We start from the raw sequence: 12,756 nt of genomic DNA, 5'->3' as shown, positions 1-12,756 counted from the left end.
TATATTATCAATCGAAAAGGAATTATGAGAGAAAATTGATTTAAAAAAATTCATTAACAATTTTGTATCTCAAAAAGTTAGAAAAATAGACTTCAAATAAAAACATATCTAATAACTTTCTTAAAACAAATTTAGGCCTCATATTAAACTTTGACACTATACCCCACGTGTGCTTGAGCGGTGCCCGTGCCTGGCATAGACTTATGAAGAAAATGTTGAAACCAAAAACTACTCATTTTTTTGCAAAAATATGCGTTTAATTCATCAATGGGAAGGGACCAATTACTTCATACTCATTCTTAAACACTTCTCCACCAAACTTTTTAGACGATGCTTTTATAAATGTTCCCTATTCTGACCATTCAGCTTTAATTTGTATTATATTTAAATGTACAAGAGATTCGATAAACATAATCTGAAACGTTAATCTTGAAAAAGAACATAGACCACAATCAATTTCTGTTTACAAATTCTCAGTGAAAAAACATAAATATCAAAAATTCACAAGAATATAAACAAATCAAAAAAGATCCAGAACTTAAAACTTCATTAGACGAAACCATTCATGTATTTGCATTGCTTCATCAATATTCGAGGTCCAATAAGAAATCAAACATAAAAAACCAACATCCTTTGCATTAACTAAATACTTCCCAAATTAAATGAATCCTCTAGTAGCTTCCTTAACCATTTTCAAATGCTTCTCACACGGAAATGGTAAATAAGCCAATATTGACTTCTTCAACTGCATTTTCTGTTAGACTATGAGCTAGAATATATATATATTACTACTTAGATTTAAAATATTGTAACTCTTAAAAGTTAAAACAATATAAGGAGATGTGTTACCTTGAGATATGGTGCTTTTTGAACTGTTCTCGATCTGCTTCGATATTGAAGGTACTGTTTTCTATTAGGATATGAGATAAAATCTTAGTTAAGAAAACTATATAACCCAACATTATGAAAGTTTTCCAGTAAACATAACATAAATACCTTGGGCCATGAGGATCTTCTACGCGTAGTGCTCCATTATGGTAGAAAGAGGACCAATGCTCATAAATAAATATTAACTAAATTAAAAGTCATGTTTTCCCATATCACATAGCAGTCTTAATTAAAAATCATAATAAATACAGTAAGTAATTAATGTTCGTTCAAATCAAATGGATTTAATTTCTATGCATATGAATTACTAATTAATTTACGGAACGAGTGGCCGCTTTGACGACATTGGAATTCAAAAAGCAATAAATCAGTGCTAAAATGGAAATTTACTCGAATAGTCCCTTAAACTAGAATTTATTGTCCACGTCATTATCTTATTGTTTTTCGATTATCCAAGTCATTATTGAAGTTCCAATAAGTGATTAGATGAGACATACTACTCCCTAAACATGCTTCACATTAAAAGCAGGTAAGGTATGTAGTTATGCTCTATTTTTCTCGACTGTCCAAGTCTTTTTTAAAGTTCCAAGAATTAAAGAGACGACTTATGCACTTGAAATGTTCACACTAGAGATTTTTCAAACGAACATAACCTCGGTGAAAATCATTATTTTGTTAGCTCTTGTATAAATTTTCATTTTATGCCTCTTAAATTTTGACGAGAACCGTACATTTGTTGATCTTCAAAAAATTTGAATGTTAAGGGTATATTTGATGAGTTGCAACTTAATGGATTAAATGTGCCATTGTTAACATGAAATCAAAAGCTGCACGATTCAATCCACCACCTCAAACTTTTAACATTAAGATAAAATATTTGAAAACAAAAGTTAGGAAACAGAGAAAATGGAAAGATATGCTCTTCGACAAAGTTGAAACGTTTCTTATGTTCTTCTACAAACATAGGCTTTAAAAAGTATACTTGATTCAGCTCAACTTTAGCAACAATTATGATACTACTATATTATGATAGGTTTAAACTGTTGTATCATAAAATAACCCTAAACACCTTGCTCAAAGGTTTGGCAAGTTAAGAATGTGTAAATCACCGATTCGAAATACTCAGACCCGTAAATTTATAAAGAAACAAAAAGAGATCCAGAAATAAGAATTTAGTTAGACAAAACCATTCATTCATTTGCATTACTTGATCATTATAAGACCAATTACGAAACAAACACCAAAAATAAAAATAAAAACATTCACCTAGATATTCTGTTAGAATATGAGATAGAATATTAGACATTAAAATATAAATGTAGCTCTTACAACAAAAAGGGATGTGTTACCTTGAACTGTGGTGATGCATGAATTGGAAGATTCTTCAGAAGAACTGTTTTCTGTTAGAATTATGAGATCAAATCTAATATCTGACAACTCTATAATCCAAAATTATACTCTGAGAGTTTAAGAAGAGAAAATATATACCTTGGGCCATGAGTTTTTTCACTTTGGTGGAAAGAACTACTCGATCGTCTTAAACTTACAATTAGTGCTCCAATATGGCAGAAAGAGGGACCAAAATTCATTTATATACTACTAAAATGTTTCTCCATATTACATAAGCATAATAAATACAGTTGAATATTCAAATTAAGGGAATTCCTATGCGTATGAATCTATTATGTGTAACGACGGGCGGTGTTGACGACATTGGAATTCAAAATCAGTAATAATCATTGCACGGGCTGGAACCTGGTAAAATGGCACTTTATTTCCCATAAACTAGAATATCTAGAGTCGTCTTTATTTTACTAGTTTATTTTTTATTTACCCAAGTCAATATTCAAGTTCCAAGACGTCTAATATACTCTATTTTTCTCAGACTGTCCAAGTCATTTTTAGAGTTGCAAGAGTTAAAGAGAATACCAATGTTATTAACATGTTCACACTAGAGATTTTTCAGATACAAATAACCATTGGCGTTGATTGATTAGTTCTGAAGAATGGAGATAGACCCCTGCTAAATACAGAGTACTTAGTTAGTTATAAGGTCCTAAAACAAGTCGGCTCCCCAAGTAATTGCTTACATCAGTTGAAGATAAGTTGGTTGATTGTGCTTATTCCTGTTTAAATTTCAAATTCAATCGACCACCTCAAACATTCAACATTGAGATAAAGCATTTGAAAGCAAAAGTTAAGAAACAGTTAGATTAAAAGAATATGACTATATAATAATAGTAGAAAAAACAAGAATTAGTCGTTCAAAAATGATTTCCACTTCGAGTCTAAGACAAAATAAAAAAGGTTTATAAGTTGTTCTACAAACGTAAGTGTTATACAGTATACTTGATTTATTTCACCTTTTGGAAGAGGAAAAGTAAAAGGCAAAAAATCAAGATATTATTAAATACTTAAATTGTTACTGTCATAAAGCAGGCATTAAACACCTCACTCAGAGGTAAATGAACTGGTAAGTTAAGAAAGAGAGTATCACAAATTTGAAATACCAAGTAAATCATAATATTACCTTATCCAAATTCAATCACCATACACTGAAACACTATCTTACAAAAATTTATTTACCAAATTCATGCTCAGGTAACGAATTCCAAATGAAGAAACAGAAAACTTCAAAGTCCGAAAATATATTTTAAACAAAACAAAAAACAGAACATATCTAAAATATAGAATTTCGTAAGATAAAACCATTCATTCATTTGCATTACTTCATCAGTCAAGGACAAATACAAATCAGAAACACCAAAAACTAAGAACCTTTACATTCACCGAAAATCCCAAAATGAAAACCTAAGAGCTAGTAAACTTAGTAACAGCCTTAGTCCCTTCAGACACAGCGTGCTTAGCCAACTCCCCAGGCAACACGAGTCTCACGGCAGTCTGAATTTCCCTTGAAGTAATTGTTGGCTTCTTATTATACCTAGCTAATCTAGAAGATTCTTGAGCAAGCTTCTCAAAAATATCATTAATAAAACTGTTCATGATCCCCATTGCCTTACTAGAAACACCAATATCTGGGTGCACTTGCTTCAGCACTTTGAAGATGTAAATCTTGTAGGTTTCCACGCTCTTTTTTGCCCTCTTTTTCTTCTTGTCAGCTCCAGCTGCTCCGGCTTCCTTTGGGAGCTTCTTGCCAGCTTTTGGCTTCTTCTCTGCTGGGGCTTTCTCTGCCTTTTTCTCCTCTGTTGCTACTGGTTTTTTCTCAGCTGGCTTTTTCTCTGCCTTTGGTGCCATTGTAAATTGCTTTAACAGACAGACGAATAGAGGATTGAGTAAAGAGAAAGTGTGAGAGATGAATGGGAACAAGGGGGAGTGAGTTTTATATATAAGGTTTTGATTATGTTGTGTGATTGGTTGATTTCGATTAACGAGGATCGAGAATGTGAGCCGTTGATAAAGTGGAGAATGGACGTTCAATATTGGCTGTTGCGATTAGTTAGGTTCCACGTGCTCGTTTCGGATTCGTTGGGTATAGTTTTGGTGGATCGTAGATATCAGCCGCTGATGAAAGGACGCATTGACGGTTGATTTTAATGTGTAGCGGCATGTGAAACTTTTTGAATGGGGAAGTTTGAATTTCCGTTTTCTATGTGGGCGGGAAACCTTTTTTTTTTTTGGTAAGAAAAACTTTAAATTATTTTGGTAAGAAACCTATTTTGGGTGGACTTAAAATTACTTAGAATTAAGAAAGTAGTAGAAATTTCACGATAAGGAATAAATTAAACCATGGTTAAATCTAAGTAATTTTTTCTTAGGCGTTTGCCGGATTCAATCCGGAATTGAATTGATTATAGAAATATGAGTTTAACTAATCAATTTATCGGTGAACAAGAAAAAAAAATCAAAACAAATGAATAATTGACCTTGAAATAAAAATAATTAATTACTTAGTATAAAACAACGAAACATGCCGCTTAGTGTTTTTCTAACATAACCTTTGTAGAGTAGATTGAAAACTTTGTAAAGTATAGGATTTTTTTTTTTGGTCGAAAGTAAAAATTTTATTTCAACCAGTTTCTAATGGACAACACCTGCTCTTTTTGACTCAAGTAGCAGGTCTCACAAACAACCTAAAACAATAAGTTATACAACCATACTGTTGCTTATCCCATACCACTTGTGAAATGTGGTTCTTTCTCTATCCTAAATTACGAGAACTACAAACTAGGATAACTATTCAATGTATTCAATATAGGTCTCAATTTGCATTTTTGTTGACATGTTATATGCACTTGAAGTGTAATGTCTTTAGCTCTGTCCATAGCTTCCCTCTTCTGGTCTTGAAATCTTCTACTATTCATTTCCATCTAGATATGATACACCATAGCTGCAAAAACAACCTCTAGATTGTTCTTCTTGGATTCATGTTATTGACATTGGTTGATAACCAATTCAATTCAGACTCTCAGTTTGTGATGCTCCTTTGGTACCTTAGCCATATCATCATTACCTTCCACAAGCTTTTTGAGTATTGGCAATCAAAGAATAGATGAGCATGTGTTTCTTCAGTATCCCTATCACACAGCACACATGACTGGGGCACCTAGATTCCCCATCTTGCAAGCCTGTCAACAGTAGCTAGTCTCTGCCGAACTTTCATCCATAATATGAACTAGTGTTTTGACATGATTCCCTTCAACATGTTTAGTGATTTCCATGAAACTTTGGGGTAACATGGCATAGAATAGATGTAGGCCTTCTTTATGCTAAATCTTCCATCAGACACAAAGGAGTTGGTCACTGTTACATCAGAAGCCCGCCACTCTCTAGTAGAGAATATTTTTCTTACTAACCAACTGGCATGTTTGGGTATTGGCATGGTAGCAACATCTTTGTGTTTTATGTTGTGATTGTGAATCCACATAATCCATAGTTTATCTTTCTTTGTAGTTATAGCCCATAGAAGTTTGGTAAGTGCAACCTTGTTCTATAATGCATAGTTGATAATGTTTAGACCACCAGTAGCTCTTGGCTTGCACAAAGTTTCTCAAGCAATAAGAGCTCTACTAGGGTTGTCATGTACTCCAACCCAAAGAAAATTTCTACACATGCTATTAACTAGCTTAATGACCTTCTTGGGTATTAAGAATACCTCATCCTAGTAGGTCTGCATCTCAAATATAACAATCTTAATGAGTTGTAGTCTTCCAGCATAAGATAGAAATTTTGAAGTCCACATTCTCATCATGTCAACAATCTTTTTAACTAATGGCATGCACTGGTGGATTGTGAGCTTCCTTGTGGACAGAGGTACTGTCGCGACCCAAATTCTCCCTCCGTAGGTTATCGCGACGGCACTTAATCTCTATGACTAGGTAAGCCTAATATTTTATGGAAATAAAATAAAAATATAAAAATTAACAACTAACAATAGCAGATAATTTATATAAGCAATTGAGAAGCCTCGGGGCATATACAATAGTCAACTCTCGGAATATACATAACACTCCCAAGACCTGGAATACCGTAAGTCACAAGCTTCTATGAAATTCTAATTATTCTATACGTCATTATCTATAGAAATAAGAGAAGAATGAACATAGAGTAATAGAGGGGGACTCCGAGGATCTGCGGACGCGGACAGATATACCTTGAAGTCTCCGAAAAAAGCAGCGGTTGCAACTAAGGATGAGACTGGTAGGCAAAATCTGTATCTGCACACGAAAAATAAAATGTGCAGGAAAGGGCGTGAGTACACCACAACGGTACTCAGTAAGTGTCAAGCCTAACCTCGGTCGAGTAGTGACGAGGTCAAGTCAGGGCCCTACCGGTATATATATAATAAAAATAAGGCAGAATAAAATATCGCAATAAAATAAAGACAAAACTTTAACAAGAATGAAATCATAGAAAGGTAACAGCTCAGCACACAGAGATAACAACAGGGGGTCTCCCGAGATACTGTCTCGTAGTCCCAAAAGTAAATGTGTAGGGAGGATCTCACGGAATACCGTTCCGTAGTTCCAAAGTAAATATGCAGGGAGATCTCCCGGAATACCGTTCTGTAGTCCCAAAATTAAATATGCAGAGAGGGTCTCCCGGAATACCGTTCTGTAGTCCCAAAAGTAAATACACAGCTCAAATAATAGAATTCAACAACCACAACATGAAATCCTATAATTTAGACTAAGTGCCAGCCAAGGAAAAACATGAAAATTCGCTAAACATGTTGCACGGAGTTCAGATAGACAATTAAGGTAAGTAGACATACTATTCTAATCTAATATGTTACTACGCATGCTGATATGACTCAAATAAGAAGGAAAATAAGTTATTACTTAGCAGAAATCATTTTTTTTACAGCAATTAGCCTATGTACGTACTCGTCACCTCACATACACGACGCTCATATATCAAAACAGTACCAAGTCTTAAGGGGAGTTCCCCCACACAAAGTTAGGCAATCCACTTACCTCGAACCAAGCTCAATCAATTTGTAACAATGCTCTTTCCATGAATATCCGACTCCGAATGGTCCAAATCTAGCTAAAATCAATTACATATCATAAATAAAACTACAAGGAACTAATCTAGATAATGAAATCAAAGCTAAAGCAAAAAATTAGAAAATCGCCCTAAAAAGCCTCCCCGGTCCCACATATCGGAATCGGGTAAAAGTCATCAAATATGAACACTCATTCACTCACGAGTTCACTCGTGCCAAAATTATCCGAATCCTATGCCAAAATCTCGATCAAAATCCAAAAACTCGGCCTAAGAACCTTTCCCAAATATTTCCCAAATTTTCACCTCAAATCACTAATTTAATGATGAAATTAAAGGCATAATCATGGAAATTAACTAAAATTAGGTAAGAATCACTTACCCCAAATACCCACGTGAAAATCCCTCCAAAAATCTCCTAATTCTGAGCTCTCAAGTCCAAATGGTGAAAATGACATAAACCTTCGATTTTGAACTTTTAAAGTTGTCGAGGTGCTCCCTTCTTCGCGAACGCGGCCACTCTCTCGTGTTCGCGTATAACAAAAATTCCACTAACCAAATTTCCTCTTTCGTGAATGCGAGGGACCTCTCGTGAACGCGTACATCTCACTTCCTGGTCCTTCGCGAACGCGATACCCACTACACGAACGTTGGACCAAATGACTGGGGTCCCCAGCTGCCTCACTTCCTCTACGCGAACACATTCCACTCTTTGCATTCGCGATGCTTCCACTGGTCATACCTTCGCGAATGCAGACTCCTTTGTGCAAACGCGAAGAACAAACTTGAGCTGGCCTCCCAGATGGCCTACGCGATCGCGAGACCTCTATCGCGAACGCGATGAAGAATTGTCTACAACAAAAACACCGAAAATCTGCTATATTTTTCTTAAGTTCAAAAGGTCTGTTAACCATCCGAAATAACTCGAGACCCCCGAGACCTCAACCAAATATACCAACACGTCCTAAAATACCATCCGAACTTAGTTGAGCCCTCAAACCACATCAAACAATGCTAAAATCACGAATCATCCTTTGATTCAAACTTAAAGAACTTGAAACTTCCAAATTCGACAACCGATGTCGAAACCTATCAAACCACGTCCGATTGACCCCAAATTTTGCACACAAGTCATAATCAACCTTACAGGCCTACTTCAACTTTCAGAATTGGAATCTGACCCTAATATCAAAAATTTCACTACCGGTCAAAATCTCCTAAAATTTGACTTTCGCCATTTCAAGCCTGAATGAGCTACATACCTCCAAAACACAATCCGGACACGCCCCTAAGTCCAAAATCACCTAACAAAGCTAACAGAACCGGCAAAATTCTATTTCGGAGTTGTCTTCACACAGTTCTGACTACGGTCCAAATCCTAAGTCTTAAACTTCCTTTTAAGGACTAAGTGTCCCAAAATACTCCGAAACCACGACCAGTACCTCCCGGCATGACACATAAGTAGAAAAAGATACGGGAAAGTAGTAGACAGAGGATCAGGGCTATAACTCTCAAAACGATCGGCCAGGTCGTCACAGGTACTCCAAGGTACTTGAATGGTAGAGTACCTAGAGTTAAGTTCAACTCAGTTATCATTCTTTCTTTGAAGGCCACATACACTCATCCTATATATAAGGAGCTCTTTTCCAGGTTTGCTTTAAGTCCAAAGATAACATAAAATTGTTCAAATGCTCCCATCATTAGCTTCATGGACACTTCATCTGCCCTACAACACATCAGTAGGTCATCATCAAAGCAAATGTGTAGAACTTGTAGCCTTGCACACTTGGGATGGAAGTTGAAGTCAGGATTCTGTATGAATGTCTTTAGGGATATGTTCAAGTATTTCATTGCCAGCACAAACAAGTACGGAGACATTGGGTCTCCCTGTCTTAACCCCTTTTTTTGCTTCAAATCTGTTAGTCAAGCCATCATTAAGTAACAATGTGTAGCTAACAATTGTTACGCATTCTATTATCATGGTTATCAGTTTACATGGGATCCCAAATTCTAGTAGTACCATCCTCAATAAGCTTCATTTTACTGAGTCGTATGCTTTCCTGATATCAACCTTGATCATGCATCTGGGGATACTGTTTTTTGAGTATATTATTTGATGAGCTCACGTGCCATTATAACATTGTCAAGTATATTCCTACCTTTAATGAAGGCAGGCCGTGAAGGCCCTACCAATAGATCAACAACTAGTTTGATTCTAGCTGTTAGTACCTTAGCAATGATTTTATATAGTGTGGAGCAGCATGAAATAAGCCTAAATTTCTTGACATAAGTAGGATTTTAAACTTTGGGTATCAAGGTGACTCTAGTACAACTTCTTTCTTTCAAAAGCTTGCCAATTTTGAAGAATTGCAACACAACCTATGTGACCTCCTTTCCAATAATTAGCCAGAATTCTCTGAAAATACCCATCTATAGAATTATAAAACTACTTTTGTTTTTTTCAAATAGATCCTTTTACGAAAAAAAGTACAAAGTTTCTTTTAGAATGTATTTCCACTAAATTGTAATGCAACAATTATTTGTTGTTGGGTGTTTAATTTGTTGTATTAAAGAAATTAATTTTGATGATAATGAGTGTATATTTTAGTTGATTTGTTCTATGTATTGTAATATTCGAATTTTATTTCTTGTTCAATTTTGCAAAAAATAATAGTACATAGAATCCCGCGTAACTTTTACATGTATTATTTTATGGAAAAAAAAAACCTAAAATAGCAACCAAACAATGTATAAAACAAATCAATATCATCTAATCAAATTTCAACCTTATGATTTATTAATATAAGGTTTATGCACTAATATTATATATAGTATTTTAACACTATCAGTTAAGTCACTCGCAATGACAAGTAGCTATTTATTACAGATATGATCTGATCACTTGGTAAATAAGCATTTTTTTTGTTATAACATATTAAATTACACTAATAATTTTAAAAAAGATTGGGCTTTTTTTACTTTTAGCCCGCGCCAGAAACTATTCACATTTTGTAGCTGAAAAAATATAAAAATTATAACATACAAAATGTGTGTGTAATATATATATATATATATATATACAAAAAAAATATACATTTTTTGGCTATTATTTTGAGAGCGACTATACAATGTCATTTTTCCCAAAAACAAAAAATCTTATTTTATAAATGTGTAAAACTTAAAGACTATTTATCATTGGGATTTGGATAAGTATAGGATTGTTTATTGAATTATGAAGGATCTTAATTCCTATAGTAATACATGTTGGAGTACGTTATTTTACAAGATCAGCTTTATAAAAATGTAGGTGCTCATTTTTAATACTACATTACATGTCAGCATGTACCAAACAATTCATAAAGCGCAACTTTCAGCTCTTTCTTATCCATATAGTCTCTCCTCGCCCTTCCAATTTGTCCTTGTCATGTAGGGAGGATAAAATTAAAATAGAATGTGGACATTCACTCGACACTCATCAGATTGAGACTCCATTAATGGACCCCAAACGGATGAAATTTAACTTTATTTCTCTTATTATCAATTGTAATGTAATTGCGGGCCCTCCCTAAGCTGAATGTAAATTGTAGTAATGAAATTCATCTCTCCCAATGTATGTCAAAATCATTTTTTTCCCCACGCAAATGGACTGTATGCCTTATTTCCAGCGTTATCTTGTTCATCTTTCTACTGAAAATCTCTTTTGCTTTTCTCCATTTGTTGGTTATAAATTAGGGGTGACAAAATTAATTCATGAAAATATGATCCGTCAAGTGCATCTGAGTTTGTGTGTATTGGTAGAAAATAGACCTACTGCATGAACTAATTGGATCTTGACATGTGTCAAGAACATTAGAAGATCATAGAAAAATTAAAGTCCGATATCAATATCAGTTGAAGTTGGCGATGAATCAATGTTAATAAATTTGGTATCGTGATTATTAGTATTGGAATCGCTCGTAATGACATCAACCATTAGCTAGCACAAAGAATCTTTCGTAGATACGGAAAGGAAGAGAATCAGTCAACTCCGAATAAAGTGAGATTTGATATAAATTCCTGATCAGTTACATATTCTTAGTGTACAAGGTGAAAAGTGCAGTTAATGGACATAACGGGAGAACGAGATATCAGGATTCGGGGGAGTAGTTACGTACGGCTTCACTATTTAAACCGCTCTCTCCCTAGCTTTGTACGCCATCTGAAAGATCACTTTTTACTCTTTAATCACAACACTTCATTAGAGGAGCTAATATGATCAATCATAATTCTCTTCCTTTTTTACTTTATTATTTTCTTACCTTATTCTTTATTTCATGCTGATTATATTTGGAAAAGTATGTTAAATCGATTTATGGTTTCCTAAAATAGATTTTTTATTGATTTAACCTATAAGACTAATTTTAGGTTAAGCATTGTGCAAGTTAGATTGGGAGGGTGTTTGAATTGGCTTAAAAGCTGGTCAAACCAGCTTAAAAGTATTTTTGGGCTTATTTGAGTGTTTGGATAAACTAAAAGTGCTTTTAAGTCAAATACTTTTAAGTTAAAATACCGAAAACAAGTCAAAAGTAATAAGTTGGGATTGCCCGACTTATTACTTTTTAGCTTATAAGCTCCTTATGTTTGACCAAGTGATTTAGTGTCCCTTTCACTTTTTCTAAATCCCAAAATTACCCTTCCTTTACTAATTAAAGTGTCAGTTCTCATCACCATTTTCCATTTTATCGTTGCTGCTATGTTCACCAAAATTAGTTAACTTTTTTGAAGTGCTAGAAGGGAAGCCAGCAATAGTTTTTTAAATAAATGTTTGAAATATTCCAATATTTTGTAAATATTATTCTTTAGCTTCTTTTTTGGTTCCATAACAGTTAATTTTTTTTTTGTCGTTGAATCCGTCCTTTGTTTAATTGCTGAAACTATATTCTAAATCAAATATTTCAATGAGTTTACATATTACCCCAGAATCTGAAGTTATGAACGGAAAAACCACTTTTTTGGTCAAATAATTAATTATTGTATTTTATTTTAAAAAGTAATTTATATTTAGATAATTAATTAAAATTGAAAGTGATTTAATTATAAATTATTTGTATATGTGTTAATTTAGAATAAAATATTATAGTAACATCTTCTTTATAGTGTTAACAACTTTAAGGATATTTCAGTCATTTTAACAGAAAAAAATACTTATTAGCATTTGTTTACCGAACACTCCAATAATTTTTTTCAGTTTCAGCACTTTTATCTAAACATATAACTGCTTATTTATAAAACAAACTTCAGTACTTAAAAAATACTTTTAAACACTTTTGCTTAAAAGCCACTTTTTTTAAGCCAATTCAAACGGACTATGGGTAGTTTTTTGGAAAAAATTGGAGAAAACCTATGCAACTCAAACTATTTACC

At 33.8% G+C, this 12,756-nt stretch overlaps 1 protein-coding gene across 1 annotated transcript; it reads right to left on the bottom strand.

The window, feature by feature from the left end:
* Positions 1-3,581: 3,581 nt before the first annotated feature.
* LOC104106624 (histone H2B-like) lies at positions 3,582-4,181 on the bottom strand. Its single transcript, XM_009615206.4, has one exon. It carries the CDS (start codon positions 4,141-4,143, stop codon positions 3,700-3,702), a length of 444 nt encoding a protein of 147 aa, XP_009613501.1. The 5' UTR covers positions 4,144-4,181; the 3' UTR covers positions 3,582-3,699.
* Between the last annotated feature and the right edge of the window lie 8,575 nt (positions 4,182-12,756).

This window comes from Nicotiana tomentosiformis, chromosome 6 (assembly GCF_000390325.3).
Source record: "Nicotiana tomentosiformis chromosome 6, ASM39032v3, whole genome shotgun sequence".
In the NCBI taxonomy this organism is placed as follows: domain Eukaryota; kingdom Viridiplantae; phylum Streptophyta; class Magnoliopsida; order Solanales; family Solanaceae; genus Nicotiana; species Nicotiana tomentosiformis.
Note: the sequence above shows the minus strand (reverse complement) of the source record. Positions and strands in the feature narration are given on the sequence as shown.

Excerpts from the sequence above, each read along its gene's own strand:
- LOC104106624 (XM_009615206.4), bottom strand. The coding sequence starts at position 4,143 with ATGGCACCAAAGGCAGAGAAAAAGCCAGCTGAGAAAAAACCAGTAGCA.